General features: G+C 42.6%; 1 protein-coding gene across 1 annotated transcript in view; it reads left to right on the top strand.

The window, feature by feature from the left end:
• The window catches only part of bicc1a (BicC family RNA binding protein 1a), an 84,238-nt gene that overhangs the window by 44,101 nt on the left and 16,229 nt on the right, over positions 1–23,908 (top strand). Inside the window, exons 4-10 of the mRNA XM_074646236.1 lie at positions 2,341–2,420; positions 5,188–5,346; positions 7,469–7,522; positions 12,601–12,783; positions 16,947–17,198; positions 18,742–18,873; positions 21,106–21,310. Of these exons, the coding sequence (XP_074502337.1) occupies positions 2,341–2,420; positions 5,188–5,346; positions 7,469–7,522; positions 12,601–12,783; positions 16,947–17,198; positions 18,742–18,873; positions 21,106–21,310 (1,065 nt within the window). The remainder of the gene's footprint in view (positions 1–2,340; positions 2,421–5,187; positions 5,347–7,468; positions 7,523–12,600; positions 12,784–16,946; positions 17,199–18,741; positions 18,874–21,105; positions 21,311–23,908) is intronic.

Below are 23,908 nucleotides of genomic sequence, written 5' to 3' on the forward strand. Positions count from 1 at the left end.
CCTTGTATTTTGCAGCTCCATGGCGGTTTGGCTTTTGGGAGTTATTCATCTTCAAAAACATACTGTAAACTGGGAACTTCCCTTGTCATCAGAAAAAAAATGTTCCGACCATCGTTTTTTTTTTCATTTCAGCACTGTTTAGGATTTTTCACTCCCGAGCTCCTCGAAAGTCTAAACACGCATCCGTGGGGTTTCTCTGAAGCCCCGGCGACTTTGTAACACTACATCTGCTTCAGTGAGTCGTGTCTGAAGGCTATACTGTAGATGCTGTAAGTGTGTGTGTGTGTGTGTATGGGGAGGGGTGTTCCTGGAAGGGGGCTTAGTCGACTTCCTGCTGCTCAGTACAGTTAACACAGGGGCAATGGACCACGGGTGTGTAGTACATGTGTGAATTTGTGTGCGTTTTCACATTTGCGTTCTCCAGGGGTCAGGCATGCAGCACAGCCAGATGTAGGCTGCTTACCCAATGTTATACAGACACAAGCATTAGCTCCGAATGGTTTCGGTATGCAGTGTTTGGTTATTTTAAGCTGAAGTATTTAGAGGCTGAGGAGGTCTCTGAAAGTACAGTTTACTCAAGCTATTAGGACCTTTTAACTTGTACAATCTTCTAGGTGCCAACAGATGGGGATACACCAATCCGTCTTTTTCAGTCCCGATATCTATACCTGGGCTTCACTGTGTGGAAGTGACTGGGATCATTCTTTTATGTGTAACGCAATGTTAGGCTTGACTTAAATATTGCTTTCTTAATTTTGTAAAACAAAATGTAACAAATGAATACATGGATATAAATTTACTGAATTGATATTTATTATTGAAATTATTTAATCATACACTAGTAGCTCGACAAGAAATCTTCAAAAGGAATAACAATTCAAGTGTAAACTTTTTTTAATGCAGCAACAATGTTCAAAACTTAAACAGGAATTAAAAGGCCAGTTTATAATGTATATGGTATATAAACATAGAATTGAATTTAATATATCGGCCCCATTGTCACCGATACCCGATCCAGCTATTTGAGTCAGTATCGGCCCGATATCCGATACGGTATCAGTATCGGTGCATCTCTACCCACCGAATGCATTTACACAAGAATTTTAGGAAGTGGCAGTTTCTGTTGCGTCGTCGTATCTTGTCTTTTCTTCAGGAGACAGCATTGGTTCTGTGTAGGGCTGCTCAATTATGGCAAAAATCATAATCACAATTATTTTGGTCAATATTGGGATCCCAATTATTTATTACTCATTGACTTTGGAAACCTCGTGCATTTAGAAAAAAAATGTTGTAGCCTATATTTTAAAGTTAAATGCATCAATTGGGTGCACTTTGAGAGCAAAATTAAGAGGCTAGATCTATGAAAAACTTGTTAACAATGTAATCATAAACACATTGATTGTATAGATATGAATGGTGATGACACGGCAAAAAAGTCACACCCACAAATAATAGGTAAACAAGACAAGAGAGAGCATAGCAGGCTCTAAGCGGCGAGGCCCGGTGAGGGGGGGGCTGTAAAATGCCACCTTCATCCTGGGCCTTTCCAAGTTGACCTAGAGCTGGTTGCGGCGCACCACCTCGGAGGAAATAGGCGCGGAGAGACTTCCCACAAGATGATCCTCCCACACCGAGTGGCCGTCCCTGACCCCCCCTGAGCGGGGCGAAAGCACTTCCAACTCAAGACAAAACGAGAGCGCCATTGCGAAACATAATGCCGCACAATAATTGTTTTATGTCAATTATCTTGTTTTCATAATCGTAGGAAGCCAAAATCCTAGTTGAATTTGATTAATTGCACAGCCCTCGTTCTGTGTGCGACAGCTGATAAAGAGCACATATCGACATGCTGAGTCATGTGCAACAAAGAAAGACGTTGACAAATGACTATATCTTTGCAGTGACAGAATGAGGTTCAGCAAAATGAGGTGATAAGTATCAAATGTCTCTTTTCTATCAGGGCTAAATTGCAACAGAACAGTTCTCTCCAGCTCATAGTGTTCCTGCAGGCTCCGCTGACTGATGGATTGGCTGAATATAGATCCACAGAGCTGCACCCCCCATCCCCTCCCCCAGCCCGCACGGTGTGGTTGCTCGCCGACTTAAATGAGACTCGGCAGATATCAAAGCAGCAATTACTGTCGCGGAGCTTTTCTCTTGACGCGCTCTAATTTCTTGACACATCCAGACTGCTGTGTCATGTTTTGGTTAAATGGATTTAACTTGTTTGCCACTCTCTCACGTTGTATCTCTTCCCTTTTATCAGCGCCGACACTCACTAAACATGCTCTCTCTCTGCCAGTTTTAATGTCTCCCTTTCTCTTTTTTCCCCGCCTGCAGATCCACACATCAAGGTGTGCGGGAAGAGGGAGAACGTGAGGGAAGCCAAAGACAGAATCATGTCCGTGCTTGACACAAAGGTACAGTAAACATCTTTATCCCAGTGAAGATAGACATCATGTGTATGTGTGTAATTGTCTCTCCTCTTTCTCGCCCTTTCCCGGCGTTCAGTTGGACCGAATGTATTTCACCTCGGCTCTCACGCTGCACCGAGTGGCAGATTGCACACAGCAGTGTGGTACAAACTTGGCACTAATGTCTCCAGATACTGTCATCCCGAGCCTTGTCGTGGATTGCATGTATGTGTGTGCATGCAGGCTTTCATTGCCATGGCAACACAAGAAATACCGTACCTGGGCGACCGCACTGTAGCACCCCCTGGGGGCAGGCAATCATCCTCCACACACGAAAGAGCAACACATGATTGGCTCAGTTTATAGCATCTCATGTGGCTTTGTCACGAAAAGGCCATTTCATTGTGCCAGACACAGTTATTCGACAATATCATTCCTTTCCTTTTGATGCACTGCATGTTTTGTTGCTCATTTGCCTCTATTTCCAAATGACTGCAGCATGTGAAAGTGTTTAGAGGAGGGGAAATTGTAAGTTTTGGGTCTTGGGACTATTAAGGTGTCACGATTTGGATTGTAAATCGGAAATTGATTGATCCTAGTTTCCCATTTTGACCATCGAAATCAAAAGCAGGATCAGCAATTACTTTTTTCTCTCCGCCCCCACTTACTTGCGTGCATCTGAAGGCCACAGCCACCTCACGCATGGTTAAAGCTATAAACCAGCACAAAAATCACAATTACCAATATAAGCCACTATGTTCTGAACAGACACATTACTTTACAAACACTAACATTTGCATTTTGGAACATAAAACAGCAAACTTAAACTACTCAGTCGAGCACTCGGGACGAGGCAGGCATGATGGGAAATGTGGGACGTCCCTGTCGCTACGATACTCGGGGCACTTGCTGCATATGCCTATGTTATTTTACACTGCATGAATTAGCTAGTGAACTTTAGTAAGTTAGTTAGTTTCCTTACTCATCATAGCTCTTCTACTCTCACTTGGTTTAACATTGATTCACTGCATCTCCCAACAGAACAACACCACGGTTTCAGCCTACATGCACGTGTTTTCAGCTCAACATTGTTGAATCAGAGCAGCTGACAACAAAACCGTATTTTTGTAGATTACAGCACACTTGTAATGCACTACAGAAGGATTTCTGTTTTGTTTTTGTAATGAATATGTACTGAGGTGGGTCATACAGATACTGTCCTGATGCAGCTTTTTACAGTATATTGTAAACTGTTGTAGTCTAACTTTTGAAACACTTTCTAAATAAAAAGGGAGTTCAGTTCTCTTTTTTAAAGAAGAATTTGAAAGTTTAAATGACAGTTTTCAGGGCTTAAAACTAATGATCTGTTGATCTTTATGAATCAAGACTCCATAGTTTAACAATGGCATGTTTAAATTGAAAGTCAAATCGAATCGTGACCTTAAAATCAAAAGTTAAATCAAATCGTGGATTTGGAGAATCGTGACACCCCTAATTTAAGATGGAGTGAAAGGGACAGATGCTGCACTGGGCTATCAGTGAAGTAGCATTTATAATCAGAGGGGAACCAGAGAGTGCCATTTGTCCTGATCCTCCCTGTTGTTTGTTTATACACTTTAAAATGTCACATCGCCATGAAAAACAGACAAATTAGATTTAATCCGAGCTGTCTGTGGTGATATTGGAGACACTGTCATGCTTCAGGGACACTGAAGACTGCAGTGTTTTTGACAGTGCAACTTGCAATGAATGCAGTGCATGAAATTTACTTTAGAAAATGTTATATTTGGTAAGACATTTCTGAATTGTTTTGTCATTTCTATCTTTGCTGTTAAAGGTAGGGCTGGTAGTGTTGTTCAAATGCATTTTTTGTCTGGATCGCAGAGGGCCAGCCCTACAAACGCAAAAGTCTGTCACTGAGCGACTGTGACTGAGTGATGAAGTATCACGATTGGTCGGCCGTGTGTTGGAGTTTCCTCATTGGCCGTTGCTCTTTCATAATGAAAAGGCAGGAACCGTCCTTTATGCTTTCCATTCATTTCCTATGGACAGCAGGAGAAGCAGTCACCCGGTGTTGCGGCCAGTTGGAAAGGGTCTGTATTTTCATAAGGTCGAAAAATCTCGGCCAGTTGAGTGGAGCAGCGCATCCCCTAATGTCCTCACAGGACATGGTGGACATGTACCTCTGGATTTAACATTATAGACATGACCACTGACTATTTGTGTAACAATTTAGCCACAAATTCACAGACTGACCATACACGGTCCAGACATATACTCGGTTTTGACTCGGTATTACAATCAACCTGAATGAAATGATTGGACGGGCTACTTGCCTGTCTACCTGCATGCACTCTGCCCGTGCACTCGTTGCGCTTCCGCAAGCTGCTAGCCATGTTCATTGTTTACATTCATAATGAAAATTGTTGGGGAGTGGCTTTGGAGGGAGGCCTGAAGGGACGGGATGTCAGTGTTGCTGACTTGACGACTTTCTCTCTAGATTTATGGACTTTCTGAGCTAGTGCTGCTAGCTACTTTCATTGGAAAAGAGTTGGCGACACTGGGTTGGGTTTTTCGTTCGAATCATTTTTAAAATCTAGTGTACTCTTGCTGGTTTCTCAGCATTACCGACCCTACCTTTAAGTGCCTTTCAATTACACGTATAATAACATGCACTTTTCCGTTTGCACCATGTTCCACTCACTGAGTTATTGCAAGCGTTATCAATCATCATTTCACTGCAGCCCTCTCTCTTTTTTTTCCTGCTCATTAGAGTAACAGGGTAACTCTGAAGATGGACGTCTCCCACACAGAGCACTCCCACGTTATTGGCAAAGGTGGCAACAACATCAAGAGGGTGATGGAGGAGACGGGTTGCCACATCCATTTCCCGGACTCTAACAGGAACAACCAGGCGGAGAAAAGCAACCAGGTTTGTGGGGCTAAAACATAGATTTATACTGTGCTGTTTCACTGAGACATGAGAGAGATAGATGGATGGAGGGAGCTGTTTACTGCCAGTCCATCAAAGAGTTCGCCTCATCAAATATTTGGCTTTAATCTCTTGAACCGCAACATTGCACCGTGATTGATGTTTTGAGTGAAAGTATATTGCATTCTGCTGCCTCGAGTGTTTACCATCATCACCCCTCCACAATTTATTTTCTTCTTTTGTAGCTTAAGTTGTTCCAAATAGTCTTTTGATCCGTACACATGCCGCCCTCCAGCCCATTCATTAACTGTCACAGGGTCTCAGACTGGACAGGTTGCAGAGAGTTGGTCCAGCTGGCTGTTTTGATTGGCCGGCCCAGAGGAAGCCGGTGTGTTTTGGCTGGACTCGCTATAGAAGAGCAGCAGGATCCAGTTTAATTACTATTAAAGTGTAGTATGAGGAGTTCAGAAGAGCACACTGCCAGTAAATAAACGTGTCCGGTTCTCTACAGTGCACCTCGCGTTCATTTATTTTTAAAGGGTTACTTCACTGATTTCAACCACAGACTGTATATAAGAAGTGGGCATAGTCACCGTGACGTCGCCCATTGGTTTGCGTACTACAGTTTTGAAGCCTCGAGTTCTAAAGGGTGCACCAATACTGGATTGGAAAGCCCAGGTATCGGTTTTGGGAATAAAAAAATCGTATTGGTGCATCCCTTTTCGCCATTTTGGTTTCTGGCCGTCGCTATCTTGTTTTTTTGCAACCAGAAGTAAATCGATAGGGTGGAGCTAAGACATTTTTAGGCGACCAAAATGTTATAATTAACTTGAATTAACTGAAAACACACTGTGAAAGTTCTAAGACAAACACACGGACAACTACCAGACCGGACAGCGGCGTGGTGGTGACCTGTCAATCACAAGGTAGCCACACCCTAAAGCATATTTGACTCTAAATGGGATAATAATTTTTATTTTCATGCTGTATTGAAGAAGACTTGAAACTAGCAATTGAGACCATAAACTCTTACTTACACTGTTTACTGAGGTAATAAATCAAGTGAGAAGTAGGGTCATTTTCTCATAGACTTCTCTACGATAAGACTTCTTTTTGCAACCAGAGGAGTCGCCCCCTGCTGGACATTAGAAAGAATGCAAGTTTAAGGCGCTTCACTTTTCAGACCCGAAGGTTGCTGCCTGATTTCAACCTTCTCTCTGTGTATTTTGCATAGTAAGCTATGCCTACATTGTGTAGACCATTAAACTTGCCAGTACTCTGCTTCTCATAGCCTGTTCAACCCCCTTCAGTCTTACTCTGATGATCTAATCTGATGCAAGTTCAGGCAGATAAGTAGCAAGAGACCCAAGATCCCTTGAAGCTGTTTATTTTTCTGGTTTCAAAAGCTCACTGACTGCAGCAGAGCCATGAGATACAGAGCATATTGAAGTGCAGTGGTGTTGATAAGCAAATATACAGTATATAACCTTGAAAATCAATGTGGCTACTTCCTTCTCACTGGAGCTGGTAGGATTAAGGATATTAATCAAGCCCATTTCGACACGGCAGATGTTTGCTAACATGAGGCTTAACAATGGCAGCACTACACTGCCCTGTGTGTGCATATACTGTATATATACGTATACAGTATATATGTATACTTTGTGTATATATATATATATAATGTGTGTGTTTTGTTCATGTTCAGGCTCCCAAAAGCAAGTTTTTCTTTGCTCCACAATGGGTGAGCAGTTGTCTACGACAGTGGGAAAATAATGAGAGGAGAAATCGAATGACATTATTTATCACTTTTTAAAATCTCCTAACTTAATCTGTCCTCTCACAGTAAATTCAATTTTAGAGGCAGTTTTTCTAATCACAATGTTAGATTCATGGTAACTGTAATGATGTGGTTCAAGAATATAAAACACTAACTGGAAATATGTCACAGAAGGGGATACGGTTTCAGTTTAGAGGAAGCCTTTAAACCTTTGCTGTTTCCAAAGTGTTTGTTCTGGATTTTCCCTCGACATTGAAATGAAGTGCAACTGTATGTCTTGGATTGGGTTTTGAACTGGCTAACTGATTTACAGATACTGATGATACTTTTTATTGTGAACAGGTGTCCATCGCAGGGCAGCCAGGAGGGGTGGAGGCAGCTCGAGTAAAAATAAGGGTAAGTTGGAAACAGTCTCATTTGTCTTAAAGGGATAGTCCACGCAGAATTTTGAGTGTGAAACACTCATTCCCTGCAGGCTTGTAAGTTTGTAGTTTTGAACTTCGTGGAGCACAGCGACTCTGGGCGGCTTAAATTTTACTTTGTAAAAAAAAAGTACCATAACATCATCAAATCATAATTTTGCCAAATACTGTATATGGCTGTTGCAGTTTGCACACACAACCCCGTTGAGCTTGTGAGCAGTTCAATCAGATTGAAATTTGACACATGAATTCGTGAGGCTCTCCGGTGCCCTGCCACTTTGAGAGAGGAAGTCGGTTTGACGTCACATTCAGGAAATAGTTATTATTTATACTTTATATCTACTTTTATAATTGAACGGCGAAATAATACAAGCAGCAGAGAAGGAGGGATGCTGCTTGGCTGCAGTGTGAGATTAATTACAGGAAAGCATTTAATAAAATCCCTATAATTAACAAATTTGTTGACTGCTGCTGTTAGCCTGCTAGCCATGTTAGCTCCTGCAATTCAACTCTACCCACACTATTTCCTGTCCCTCCTGCTTTTGGCCACACTCACGTGATGAATTTGGGACTGCAGCTTCAGAGTACCCATCTCCTGCTCTTACACTGTAATTACCACTCCATCCGTACTCACCATTGAATGTATATAAAGATGGACGACATGACAGCTCCTCAAAAGTGAAGCCAAAACATCTCGATCGCCCCCCTGGTGGCTGGCTGCAGTATAGGTCATAAATCCCGCCCCCTCCATGTTAGTGGATGGGACATGGGCCAAAATAAAAAGTCAAAGTACACGTCAAATCATTTTTTCCCAGAGATGGTTTCTGTCATTTTAGGTCATTCTTATCACGCTGATGTATATTCTAGTGTTCATTTTTCTGATAAGTTTGGTTTAAATTAGTTATTTGATGCTATAAAAAGGGGGTTAGACGTCATGATTGAAAGCTGTGAGTCTCTCTCGCTGACCAGCTGTGGCCGTGCTCGGCTCGCAATTGGTTCGGGCGGGTTACCTTAACGTCTCCAAGACGTTCTGGCTGGTTTGTATTTCTTTAAACATATCGCGGTCGTCTTGGGCGGCGCTAAGCCCAGGATGCAGCGATGGTGCCCTTCCAAAATAAATAGCCCAGATAGCGGAAGGGGAGGAGAATGTCACGTGAGATACGCGGCCAACGGCAGGCATATACCCACAGTCTAACCAAACCAGTCAGACTAAACCCCACCAGCTCATGTGTCAGTCTGAAATCCTGTTGTAGTTTACTTATGTGCTCCCAAGTGCATCGCTCAAAACAGTTATAAACAAAAACACCAGACTCCAGACAGCCAAGTTCTCTACCTAATCCTACCAATGGAAGAGCTCCAGGGTTAAAGTAGACAATTGTGCACTCCAAGCTCAGTTTCAGTGCTTCCCCTGAGCCGCATGCACCATTCCTAACCTATTCCCAGACCACTTCCCAAGAACAATTGTAAAATACAAGCTTGAGCCTCAGCCCCTTTGGCAGGCTCATCTCCAGCCCATTTTCTAGCCTCTCCTTCATCTTCAGTTTCAGTCTGACTGGAAGGCCGACCTCCAGCCTCAGCTCTGTGGGCGGAGGACCTCTGCGCTCGTGTGAAGTGTTACATCCCTGAACTTTTGCCGTATTTCAACACCGCAGCAGTTGTCTACAATGAACACGTTTCTCCACTATGGACTGACCAAAACTAACAAGTGAAGTGTGTGAGATGGAGAGAGAGAAAGGAGAAGGTCATGCTGGATATTTCTGCAGTGTGTATTGGCAAACGTCTGCATGTACGCATACCCATACCTCTCCGTGCTTAGTGGTTGTTTTCATAAGCAGCAGGCCGCAACCCAGATCATCTACTTTTTTTTGCTGTGGGGGAAAAAAAGGATAATCAAACCTAACCGTAGCAGGGTTGTACAAAGAGGTTTATAATATAAGCTGTAGAGAACCACAAAGATTGTTCTGGCCTCCAAAGAACACACAGTCAGCGGATGACGAGGGTGGATCAAAAGACAGGTTTCCCTCTCTGTTAACTTGGCTTCTTCTGATGGAAGCAGGCCTTGATTCTCACCTTATCCCATGATACCCAAATACCTCCAATGCTGTTCATTAAAACACTCAATACTCACAACTACCTTGACAGTCCTTCCACGCATAGCTTTAATCATGTATGAGCTACGTCCCTTAACCTGGAGGCAATTTCCTCAAATGCAGCACGTAGGAGAGATTTCCTTTTCATCTAATTATTGCATAGTTTGTCCAGTACTGACAACTGACTGACTACAAACTGTCCAACGTATTTCTTCACAAATGAAATATATGCACAGTAATTGGTCAAACACACTACTTTGTCCAGAGTGACTGTAATTGAAGGGTTTCTTTGTAAATGCTAGCAAACGCCTTATTAGTCAAAGTGCCGTTATTTTCAAATGTCTAATTTTGCCCAGATTTGCTTTAAAGGAATAGTTCATCATTTTGGGAAATACGCTTATTTACTGTCTTGCTGAGAGTTGGATGAGAAGATTGATACCACTTTGATTTGTATCTATTCAATATGAAGCTGGAGACTGTTCGCTTAGCTTAGCATAAAGACTGGACAGTTAGCTATCTTGTTGGTTTAATTTGTATAAAATTGGAGTGAAAAAAGAGACGTTAAACTGTAAAAGTGCATCGAACTTAAGCTTATTGTGCATATGGTAAAAGTGGTATCAATCTTCTCATCTAAAGGCCTTTACACACCAGGGGCGTGATGAATAAACGACACAAAAACGAACGGAAGGAGGGGATCTGGTCCGCGCTGCCTTTGTCAAGGTTGAAAGGAGGAATAGTTTGCAGTCTTGGTTCAGACTACGGGTGTTGCTGTTTCATAAATATAGGCGCAATTCGACCCATTCTGCACAACGTGATTGCTTGATGCCTTTATTCGCGGTGCGAAAGCTCAGAAAAATCGACCTCGCTCTAAAAAGAAAAGAGCTTTTTCGCAGAGTAATATTCGTGTTCTGTGTGAAAGTATTCATGACAAAAACAACTGTTAGAAAAACATATATTGACGAGTGAATTAATCAAACGGGGGGAGAAAAACGCCTCTCGAATGTAAAGGTCTTAAAGGCAGGGTGGGCGATCTTGAGAAACTAGAAAGAGTACATTCGATTTTTAAAAATGATCCAGCCGAAAAAAACAGGCCCAGCACTAGCTGCTAACTAGCTACAAAAGTCCCTAAATCTCGAGAGAAATTTGCTAAGTTGGAGAACTGACCGTCCATCGCTTCAGGCCTCCCTCCAAAGCCACTCCCCCAAAGTTATCATTATGAACATAAACGCATCATAATGAATGTGAACAGCTTACAACTTTATGGATTGCTGTCGGGATGTAATGATAATTTCAAAAAATACAACAAAAAAGGTTTCTAATATCTTTTCCAACCCTGCCTTTAACTCTCAAAAAATTTATAAAGGGGATTGAGGGGGGAGTTTTTGATGGTGGTATTGTGTTGATTATTAAAGCACCACACTGTAAAATGAGAGAGGGTTTATCCCAGTTTGTTGACCCCCTACTGTTGAGGTCGCCAGTGCATAACAATACACAGTATGCTATTCTGGGTGGCCCTTAGACCACATCCTCCCCCATCTCTCCTGAAACCAGCAGTGGCTGAGGTTGTGCAATGAATGTAATGTCCCTTTAACATTTAGACACACTACAGCGGACTTGTAAGGTCTACTGTATTTCTGAGGCCCTCTCGGGTGGAGATGTGTTTGAGTCTGTAACGAGTCGGTTGTTGAGGTGATGGATTCTCGGGGGGTTTCTTGGCGCTTTCGAAGGTGGAGCTGACATGCAGGTGATGAAAGGTCTGGCCAGTTGCTTTACCTCGAAGATATTTTCATTTTTCTTCATCTCCCACCCTCATGTCAGGAGAACTTAGGCGTTTTATCGTCGCTTTCAGATTGAATACATGTGAAACTCATATCTGCCAGGTAGATTCGAAAAAGCTGAGGTCAGCTCCACCATAAAAATCAGTCTATTCTTCATTCAGCGCCTGACTCCTGCTGCTCCGCTTGTCCTCTCTTGCGTTTCCCTCAGTGCTGACCTACATTTCTCAAGCCCTCTGAGAGCGAGTGCTGAAACGTGATATAAATGTAAGGCCAAGCGCATATGGGACTGATCAGGGATGCATTTCTTTGGTCAGAGCAATTCATGCTGCTTGCCCTTCACTGGCAGCCAAAACCATAGTGGCGCTCTGCCCAAGAGTCAGTGTTTGTATAACACTGTGTGTATTCATTCTCTTCTTTGTGTGTGTGTGTGTGTGTGTGTGTGTGTGTGTGTGTGTATATGTGCGTTCCCTTCAGTTTGTGTGTGCGTACGGGTGGGTGTGTGCCTGTGTGATTTCTCTCCCATGCATGCATAAGTATGTGTATGCATGAAGCGAGGCCCTTCCTGTCTGCATCTGTTTTGTTCGGATGGCTGCTGTGATACAAATGACAAGAGCTGATGTCTGTTGCCGCTCCTGTGGTTTGATTCGGGCGACTTGAAATGAATGTATGAGAATGAGCAGGCCATCGACCACTGACGCTTTGCAGGATTGTTAAACAGCTGCAGCCATAATGTTCAAATCTGTAGCACACTTCATGTAACAAAGGGTGTCTCTTTTACTGCTGGCACTGCTGACCTCGTTTTGATAAACTTCTCCGGGTTTATTTGAGCTGACAGATTTCCATGCTGCCACCTTCTGCTAAAGGAACTGTTGTTATGTCTGTGCGTCAGTTCACATAAGTCTCCACTATGTAAAGAAGTCACCATTTTACTGTGTTTTTGCTTGGCGTCCAAATGGTCTTAATCAGTGTGAATGACAGCACAACGTGATACGAGCCACTATACACAGTGCCTGTTTAGGATTTTGTCAAGAAATCGGACACGTCATGTTTTATTTCCCCATTTTCCGGCAGCAGCAGTGGCAGCACAATGATAAGCTATCCAGCTTAACATAGCTGCAGTATTTCAGCACAGTGGTGGTTTTCTCTCGGTAATTTCACTTTTTTTTCTCTTCTCCATATTGCAGGAGCTGCTCCCTCTCGTGCTGTCGTTCGAGCTTCCCGCCATCATGCAGTCGGACCCCAGCTCCCCCACCGTGCAGCACATCTCGCAAACCTACAGCCTCACAGTCTCCTTCAAGCCCCCGACTCGCCTCTACAGGGCCACCGGCGTGGTTCGCGGCTCACAGAACAACGCCAACGCCGTCAAGGTGAGGAGGGTCTCGTAACTGTGAAGTGAATATTGGTAGAAGGTGTTGGATAGTTGAGTAAATGATCAGTGCCCACAACCCAATGGCATTCAATTTACAAACATGAAATAAAGAAAAGTTGCACATTTCATCAGCTGGAATGTGCTTGATAAGTGACTTACAGCTGCAGTTGGTAACCTTTAACGAATATGATAAAAAGTTATTTTTAATAAAACTGTCACTATATCCTGACAGTAGTGCACGAGACAGATAATCTGTGATTAAAATAATTTTCCTCTGCCTGATCCTACTGCTCCCAATGGCATTTACAAGATTTAGAATTTTTTTGGCCTACTGCAATTTTCAAATTGCAATATTTGTGAAAGGTGTGTCGAAAAAACATTTTGAATTAAATATTATTTTGTTGCTGAAATGTCCTGCCCTACACATTATAATCTACAGGCTTTGTAAAACATCTCTGTTTGGTACAGATCCCTGCACAAATCATGCCATAATCATTTCAATGTTTTTCAATGAAAATGAGAATAATGATGTAAAAATTATCATTCCCTCTCATATCGCAAATCATATCACAATTTTAATATTAGTCAAAATAATCGCAATCAGATATTTTTTCTAAATCCTGCAGCTCTAGTCAATTGTCTAATCAATTAATCAATAGGGGTGTAATGATCCATCGATCTGGATCAATGTATCGCTTCAATGATCAACGATCCAATATCATTGATGCAAAGTGGAAACATTAAGATACGCCTTTATTTTGAAATTTTCACGGAGAGTCTGAAAGTCTGTTTAGCTGTAAAATGAGAAAATTGGTGACTCGGCCGCCAGGTTGAAAACAGTCAAACCAAAACCAAGGACCGCCCACCGACCGCAGCAAACTCAGGATATAGTGACAGTTTTATAAAAATAACCATCGCATATCACAATCCTATTTGCTCAAAGTTACCGACTGCAGCTTTAAATGATTAATCAGTCAAGTCAAAATCATTTTCTGTCAGTTGACTAATTGTTTCAGCACTAGATTAAATTCAATATAAGCCCAGGGCTTCAGAACTAATTGACCAGCTCAGTCACATGATCGTGTCATCAGTTCATTTTGATGCTCCAATTTCCATTCTTGAGAAAACTTTTGTCTGTTTCCTGTTGCAACAATGGCAACAATATCAATTCTGTTTAGTTTGGATTTCCCCTTTTAAAATTACAAAGAGACCAAATCATAAAGGTCATAGGTTCAACCCTCCCAGCAGCCAGCGTGTCCTGTTAAAGCTGCTTGAATAACTAACCGAACCCTAACCTGTGCACTCCTTGTCAGTCATTTCAGTGTAACAATATTTGAGATAATAGCCTCATTCTTCTCCACCCGTTTACATGGCGAACCGCAGGCCAGGAAAAGGTTTCCAGAGCTGCACCGCGTCAAAGGCCCACCAACACTGTCAGCGTTCCTCACTTTTCACGTTTTAAGTGCCTCATTACATTCAACGCCACGGGGGCAAGAGAGCGCTGAGAGATGTTTGGTCGCTTGAACTGGACAGCTGCTGGTTCTGCTCTCCAGTAGGAGGGAGACACCCCCTCCACCACTGTAGCAGCAAGTCCAGAAGGCTCTCCTCAGTTCAATTTCTTTTTAAATAGATTTAGGAGTTTCTTACTGTCCCTGCAGCTTGTTTCTGCATAAACATACTGTATATTATATATACTGTATGTATATACACACGGATTCACTTCCTCAACTGGCATCTGAGTTGTGGCTATTCAAAGCCTGCCAAAGGAGTCTTTTCATCAGCTCTGCCAAGTCATACCTACCAACTCCCTTTGCTTCCAATACTCTGTTAACAATATGGTGCTCAGTTCTGTCTGGCAGTGACTGCATTTGGCATAATACGCATCCATGCATATATTTATTCATGTATGCTTGTGCACTTTTATTTGGATTTGCATTCTAATGTGCATTTGTGCAGTTAATATGTGCACATGGATGCATGCAGAAGCACGGCCCCTGAGTGTGTGGTAGGTCTGTGGGGTCAGCCGGCATTGGGAAGCATGCCAGATGAAGGCCAGAGGATTAGAGGAATATGTGCGCTATGCTATGTGGTGGTGTGAGACACTCGGAGTACCTTCGAGGATTGCCAAAACCGCTTTGGATTGTTGTATTACGCTGGCCGCAGTGTGTGGATTCCCGTCTCACACTGGAAATGGCTTACTTTTACTGGGCCAAGTGATGGCTTGCAGAGGCACAGCAGAGCCGGCGAGGAATGAGAGCGTTCAACAGGCCAGCAGATGAAGTGGAAAATATAATAGTTTCCACGGGTTTTATAGAAAACACTGGTGTTTTCTCTGGGAAACGGGCAACATGGCTCCACTGCTGTCCTCGTTAACTGATTAGTTTATGTGGTCTGGCTATTGCTCTCAATGAAATATTGTTCCAACTTCTTTGTCACGTCTTTACATGATTTAATTTCAACTGTTTGATACTCTTGTGAGAAGTCAGTCAATTGTCCATTATATTCTTTCGTTTTATTGTTGGTAGAATTAATTTTCACACCCACGGGGCAACCTCTCCGACAATTAGCATGCATCTGGAATGAGATGGCAAGCTTTCATTTTATTTTCCCACTCACTATTATACTGTAAACCGGTGGTTCTCAACCTTTTTCTTGTCAAGGAAAGGACCCATAAATTGGTACACATTATGTCACGGACAAGATTTTGCTTCAGGGAACCTCCATCTGAAAATATTTTGGTCGTTAAACATGATTAAGACCAGAAGACTACAGTTGTCGACTACAGTTGAGGAGATAACTGTGGAGGAAGTGAAACCTCTGATCAGATTAGTCACTCTTATGACTCTTACTAACATTGGGCTCACTTCCATAATGAATTAAATAGTGAAAATAAACTATTCCCCATTATTCTGGGGACCCCCTGGAAATCCCTCAAGGACCCCTGTGGGTCCATGGACCCCTGGTTGAGAACCACTGCTCATACAAAATGAATGTTGGCATTACTGCCAAAAATAGAAGTTGATTAATTGTTTAGACAATTGACAGAAGATTTATCTACAGCAATTTTGACAATCGATTAATGGTTGGATTATTTCTCAAGCACAAATGCCAAACATTTGCTTGTTCCAGCCTCTCAAATGTGATGATTTGTGGTTTTATTTCATAATAAATTTAACATCTTTGGGTTTTGGATTGTTGGTTGAACAAAACAAGAACGTTTGTTGACATCACGTTGTTATAGACGGAAAGATTAATAAAGAAATAATCAACCGATGAATTCATTATGAATGTTGTAATATTGTCATGTGAAATATGATTAAAGGTGCTAAATTCTATATTCAGAGCATTGATATAGCAGCAAACAACTATTTGCTATGTAAAGATATAGAGGAGTAATGTCTACCTGAGCAGAGAATGAAGTCACTCTTCCTCTGTGTGTGTTGTAATCTGAGCTTCTACCTGCTTTGTTGACATAGCCGGGCCAAAATCATGTTTGGATTTTTAGCCATGCTAGTGACGTGGCTCAATGGATGACCATGTCAGGCGGTCCACCAATTTGATCCACACTGAAATATCTTAGCTATTGGATGGCTTGACATTCATGGTCCCCAGACATTGTATCCTAAAGACTTTGGTGACGCTAGCATTTAGCTCAAAGCACCACTGTATCTATGCATAGTTTCACAGAGTCACTAGAATGAATGTAGACTCTAAATTATACGTGTACTTTTATGCCTCTGTGTCCGGCGAGAGCCGTGGCCGGATCGAGGCATTATTTTTTCGGGTTGTCCATCCTTTCAGTCAGTTCTTGTGCATGCAATTTCTCAGGAACGCCTGAAGCAAAGTTCTTCAAATTTGGCACAAACATCCAATTGGATTTAAGGACGAACTGGTTCGATTTTGGTGGTCAGAGGTCAAAGTCAGTGTGACCTAACAAAACACGTTTTGGGCCATAACTCAAGAATTAATTTGCTAATTATGACCATTCCACACAGATGTCTAATAGGATAAAATTATTAAATGATGACATTTTGGATGTAAACTGCATCTTGACTGGTTGGCGGAGGCATACAGCCGCAAGGTGGTAATTCTAGTTCTTTATATATTCATATGATTTCTCACATTACCTGTTACATTACCTTGTGGTCCTTGTTTCCCCAGAGGGGTACAGCTCTGCTATTGGAGCACCTGGCTGGTAGCCTGGCGAGCACCATCTCCGTCACCACCCACCTGGACATCGCACCCCAGCACCACCTCTTCATGAAGGGACGCAACGGCAGCAACATCAAGCACATCACCCAGAGAACGGGAGCCCAGATCCACTTCCCTGACCCCAACAGCCCCCAAAAGAAATCCACAGTCTACATTCAGGGCACCATCGAATCGGTCTGCCTTGCACGGCAGTATCTCATGGTGGGTACCTTTTGTGTATTATATTTATTAATATCCTCTGGTTGAAACTGCTTTGTCTTTGGGGGTTAATGGTTGGCATTGGCATTAGATCCTTTACATATACAGATTCCGCACGCTGTGCGGTAGCTATAATGGATGTCATTGTTTCACCAACATCATCATGGTGTGTGTGAATGATGCGTGGGTTTTGAGACGGGGTTTAAGAAGCAAACCATGATTGCCTTTTGGGGTTTTGCATAGCCTTGGGAGAGATGTGCTTGGCACTGCTCCCGCCGCTGAAACGTCCAGTTATACAACAATCTGTAGCCGACTCAAGGTCAGCTCGCGTGATTTATAGCCACATACCTGCATGTGAGATGGACACACACATTTGCGTCAGCTTGACTCGAGTTCTTAATGTCCTGGCTGTATACAGATGATCCTTCTTGATGTTAATGGTAATGGTTTGGCTTGCATACACAGGAGATTTGGTTGGATTTAAATTTCAGCCCAGTCTGTGATTTAAAGATCAGCACATTACTGTTTTGTTTTGTTTTTACCAGGAAGACGCGCCTCACATTTAGATTTAAAAATGCTCTGTGGTCATTCTTGTCTTATTGCCTGTAACCGCCGAGGCTACCCTTATCTGAATTACTTAGGGTTATAATCAGATGTCTGTTTAAAAAATGTGTAAAAGTGATGGCTGTTTAATTACCACCGGCTAAAAGCTTCTGCTGAGCTGGTGCTTATGAGACATCTCGGCCGTAAACAGATTTGGCTTTCTGTTTGGAGATCCATAATGTGGGGCGGTAATTCAGCCAGAGCCTTCTTTGTCTGCGGTCTCCCATTTGGCCCCAAAGACATTTAGCAAATGCCAAAGTTGTTGCAGTGGCTAAACATGACTTTCTCCTGGTCTGGACACACAAGAGGGAGCCTCTCCACTGTCTGGCTGTCTGAGCGAGGCCGTAAAAACAATTGATTTGTTAGAGAAGTTAGAGGGGAGATGAGAAGCATAGAAAGCAGGGGATGAGAGAGGAGGTTGAGAAAGAAGAGAAGGAGATAAAGTAGCTTTGTACAGGAGGAAGAGAGGAGTCCCACTCTCAGCTGCTGTGTACTGTGTGATTTGGCCTCTTCCAGCCAGACTGTAGATTACAGCTCCAATCTCAGGACCATGTCAGGGCCAGCCGGGCCTCTATACTCTGCTGCTAATTACACCCACTCACAAGAGGAGCGCTGTCCAGCACTCGGCCCAAAATATAGATGTCTGTGGTGCTTGTGGTGGTGATCATGCAAAACAGATTGCTCTTGGCGGAATTTCCCAAGCTCTGTGTGGGATGAATCCAGCAGTGAATCTTGTATTTATTGGTATGTCTAACATGTAGGTCTAAAAAATTGTTTAGTATAAAGGGAAATTTACTACTGTTATGAGAAATAGCCTATAATATAGGAACACGGGTATGTTACAGTATACTCTGTAGGCTCTGAAAGACATTAGTCTGCAGCTGACATAAGAAAACAAAGAGTGTGTTGCTGATATGCCTTTAATTGTGTGTTTGCTCCGCAGGGCTGCTTGCCTCTGGTATTAATGTTTGACATTAAAGAGGACATTGAGGTGGAGCCCCAGTGTATCACAGCGCTAATGGAGCAGCTAGACGTCTTCATCAGCATCAAACCAAAGCCAAAACAGCCCAGCAAGGTATGACACCGGGCTTACACTCACACAGCACGGAGAGTTTAAAGGTGCAGTGTGTAGGATTTGGTGGCATCTAGCGGAGGGGTTGCAGATTGGAACCAACTGAAACTGTTGGTGCATGTGCCAAGCGTGTAGGAGAACTACGGTGGCCAATGCGACAACACGAATGGCCCTATCTATAGTCAGTGTTTGGTTTGTCCTTTCTGGGCTACTGCGGTAAACATGGCGGCCGGCTCCGTGAAGAGGACCCGCTCCCTATGTAGATATAAACGGCTCATTCTAAGGTAACAAAAACACAACGATTCGCGTTTTCAGGTGATTATACACTAAAGAAAACATACTTATTAATATCACATTTCTGCTAATACTTCTCCCTAAATGCTACACACTGTACCTTAAAGTTGTTTTTTAGCCATGCTAGTGGTATGACTCTAGGGATGGCAATGTTGGTCGGTCGGGCGCCCGTATGCGGCGCACCGCCTCGTATGCGGGACTCCCCAGCTTGCTGTGTGTCGCTCACACCCTCCAGCTGGCTGTTAACGAGGGTCTTTTGGCACAGAAAAGTACCCGATACTTGTATCGGTGCATCCCTAAATATAAAAACAAACAAACAAAAATTCTAAAATCCTTACGAACTATTCCTTTAAAAAACATTCCTTTTGCACTTCTTCATCTGTATTTGGCAGCGTTAATGTCTATTTTAAGGGACAATGTTTGGACATAGAATGGACAAGATCAATGAAATCAATCACTGAAGTAAACATGTCCTAACTTTTCACCCCCTTAGAAAAACATAGCTGCTGTCTTACTCGTTTAAACGCTGTGTCAGGCAGAGAGAGAGAAAAAAAGACTACCAAGAAACAAATAAGCCACTGTTCCATTGGAGAATTACTCACAGCATGAAATAATTTATGGATCGCCATGTCACATTTCACCGCTATGTGATGAAATTTAAAAGGAAAAACTAGAACCTTACTCCAAGGGGAATCATGCCATACCAACACTGAGACGGGTTTTGGCAAATCATCGTCGGTCACAGTGGGGAATCCCAGCCTGCACCTGATGGGCTCAATCTTTCTATTATGTCTCTCAGCTATTCCAACAACAAAATAACTGGCTTGATTTGCATGTTTTCTTTGTAAATTGGAGGAACGCTCATTCGTTTATTAAATAGAATTAAATTGGTGAAATATGTCGATCATTTCTATATTGTGATTTAAAAACTCTGGCGATAACTGTGGTACGCCTGTTTTATATATATCCAAAGCCAACCTCTGCTGTTACTCTACTGTTGTACAACACATAATATTCCTAATCATATTTCAACACTTGGCCCCGTCCTGACTGTCTCTTCGAGGTGCCCACGTCCCATCCCGAGCCAGGGCTCTGTGCCCAAACCAGACGGGCCTGCGGGGACTGATGTTGAGGTGCCAATGTAAACACCGACCCAGCCCAGATCCTCTTAAAAACCCTTCACTTAAACATTTTAACGAGGTGACAGCAGTAATCCAAAAAGGGCCCGTCCAAATGCACGCCGTAGCCTCTGTGCTCCCGGCTCTTTGGCAGGCCCATAAAGGAGGGTGTGTGTGTGTGTGTGTGTGTGTGTGTGTGTGTGTGTGTGTGTGTGTGTGTGTGTGTGTGTGTCGGAGAGACTGATCGTGATTGGAATCCATTTTTCAAACTCTGGCAAAAAGCAAAGCGCCAGGACATGATTTGTGCTCACGTTCATTTTTATTTGATGTTTATTAAAGGCATGGTTTCTGGTGATGTGGAAAAATGTAGAAGTCATTTCTCCCACTGATTTAAAATCTTTTCTGTTAGTAATTTTGCATTGCTGATTTAGTGCCTCATAGTATAATAGTCATTGCTTCATATTCTCTATCAATGAACGGGATATGGTTATGTTATGCAACTGATTAAGAAACTCTTTCTCTCAAACTTTTGCTCCCATTTCTCCTCCTCTCTCCCACACTGCCTCAATGTTTATCCTTCCAATCTACCCTAATTCCCTTTTCCTTCCTCCCCTTTATGTTCGTCTCCCCCTCATCTTCCCTTTCACTCCCTATCTCTGGTGCCAACATTCCCTTCCATATCTATCCCTCGTCTCCTCCTCTGCCTCTCTCTCACGAATCCCCCCCCCCCCCCCCCTCCGCTTCTCTTTTGCCTTCCCATTTTCCCTCCAACTTCCTCGTCTTTACTCCATCACCTCTTCCTCCTTCTCCCTCAACCTCTCAGTCTGTGATAGTCAAAAGCGTGGAGAGGAACGCAGTCAACATGTACGAAGCCCGAAAATTCCTCCTGGGTCTGGAGAGCAACGGGGTGTCGTCTTCCTCGCCCTCCGTGGCGTTGAATCCCGCTACCAACATCCCGTCCCCGTCCCTCATCTGTCCCGTTGGCCTGGACATCCTGGCCTCAGCTGGCCTGGGGCTGAGCAATCTGGGTAAAAAAAACTGTCTTAACTTCTTAAGAGAGTTCGACTTGTGTTTCTTTTACTTTTTCCACGATGCGGGGGAAATAAATTAGTGAGGAAAGATAAGAAGTGACCCCCTTTTTCCTTGCAAGAAATGCATTAAAGATGAAATGTCTTTGTAGAGGAACTAATGTCCTCATACATCAATGTCGTTCGCATCTGTGCCAGTCACACACACAGAGTATTCTCTCCTAGCAACACCATCCACTGAAGATATCTCTGAACCAGATCTCCTCAAAGCCTGTTGTCACCTGGTTAACTGAATCGCCGAGCGCAAGTGACTTTTTGAAATCAGATATAAGGATCCTCTCAGCATCCACATTAATCACAGCCAGTGAGTCATGGCACCATCATCTGTATGCGCTTTACAGTAGTTCATCTGCAGGACTGACCTCACCATGATGGTATGACTTTCATGCCAAAAAAATGAGTCCCGCATGTACAAATCTTTGATCAGCCAACCATCAGAAAATGACCTCAATACAAATTTAGTCGTGCTTTTGAATAAATCGCGAGCTTATGAATCACAGGAAGATGATGAGCGGTTATAAGTCGCGTAGGAGTTTTGTTTGTTTGTCTGCAGTGCAGACCTCACCATGAAGTCACAGAGTTCAGCTTGGAAGAGGATTGTTTTTTGTTTCCAAGGATTTTAGTACGAGTTGTGTCATAGGATGGATTTTTAACACCAGCTATGTGCTTTTTGCTTTCATACGATGTTTTTTTTTTGGGGTTCAGAATTAGAAATCATTGAAGGGAGGACATGAGTAATGCATCAATAGCAGTAGGAAAAGCAGATAGTGGAATAAGTCGACAGGAAGTAGCTCATGGCTGTAAACGCATGTCAGCAATAGATCCATCACATCATATTCCTCATTGCGTATAGAGGGCATTGAACATATTTAAACCTTTGGTTGGGGGGGAGACAGGTTACAAAAACCTTAATAGTGGGACACTTTTTGGATCCATCATTTGGATGCCTTTTAAGTATCTTAAAGTTAGTGATGTCAATCGCAAATTAATCACAGTTTTTATCTGTTCAAATGTACCTCAAAGGGAGATTTGTCAAGTATTTAATACTCTTATCAACATGGGAGTAGACAAATATGCTGCTTTATGCAAATGTATGTATATATTTATTATTGGAAATCAATTAACAACACAAAACAATGACAAATATTGTCCAGAAACCTGAAACATGGCAAACTGCAGCCCAACAGGCAACAACAGCTGTCAGTGTGTCCATGTGCTGACTTGACTATAACTTTCCCAAAACTGCATGTGATTATCATAAAGTGGGCATGTCTGTAAAGGGGAGACTCGTGGGTACCCATAGAACCCATTTTCATTCACATATCTTGAGGTCAGAGGTCAAGGGACCCCTTTGAAAATGGACATGACAGTTTTTCCTTGCCAAAATGTAGCGTAAGTTTGGAGCGTTATTTAGCCTCCTTCACAATAAGCTAGTGTACCATGTTGGTACCAATAGATTCCTTAGATTTTCTAGTTCCATATGCTGCCAGTATCTTCACTCCAGCTTTAAAACTGAGCCCACTACAACCTCCGAAATATCGGTTGCGTTAATGCGTTGTTGTGTTTATGAGCCTATGTTAAATCCTAGGAGTGCTTTTCGTTGATGATGTATATGAATTACTTTCTTCTGTGTTATTTCTTCATTATGTTTTGCTATTAGTATTATGGTGATCATGCGATTGCCTCCCAATGGTTGTCGATACCACATAGGTGAGGCCACATCCGCTTTGTCCGTTTGTTACATTTCTGTCCTCGTTTGCCCCTTGTTTTAATATTTCGGAGTGCCTGGATTGCCTTCCTGTCTATCCTGATTTGTCCCTGTTTTCCAAGAGCACCCGATGCGTTTTGCCTTACGGTTGAGTAGGCTTACGCAGAGCAGCCAGTTGTCTCTCTTTCCAAATAGATCCATCACAGTTTATCTGTTTAAATATAAATAGTTTGTTTTGTGTGTCATTCTCATCAAATGCTAACCACAGGAATTTAGTTTGAGAGAGGAGCAATATGACAATAATTTAATAATATCCTTAATTTTTTTGTTTGTATTTATTTAATTTCTGCGGGGTAACATGGGGTTATATGTATATAGGGCATATGGGGTAGGTGAGCACTGATATTAGGTCTGTATTTGTGTTGACGATTTTCAATTAGATTTTTGATATTATATATAATATATATATTAGTTAGTATTTCATTTATTTATTTTTTTCCAAATCACTTTTATTTTATGTCCTTATGTGCCCACCAAATGAGATGGGACGATTACATTTTTAAAAGATTGGTCACACAAAAACAACAATGTGCCATGAAGTCCCAGTGCAGCAGAAACGGTGTCTTGCTGTCTCGTTTAAACCCAGGGGCCCGGGGGTGAAGCTGTGGATGGCCACATCCTGGCCTTTAGTAATTGCTACATGCTTCTTTTCCTCAGATTACAGACCAGTCTGCCAGAAGAAGTCCGGGCCTTATTCCTGGAGCCAAACTAGACCCTTGTTAAAGCCACAGACCTGCTTCTTTCTGTTTTCATACACTGTGTTTGGGTTA

The sequence above is a fragment of the Sebastes fasciatus genome, chromosome 9 (genome assembly GCF_043250625.1).
Source record: "Sebastes fasciatus isolate fSebFas1 chromosome 9, fSebFas1.pri, whole genome shotgun sequence".
In the NCBI taxonomy this organism is placed as follows: Eukaryota; Metazoa; Chordata; class Actinopteri; order Perciformes; family Sebastidae; genus Sebastes; species Sebastes fasciatus.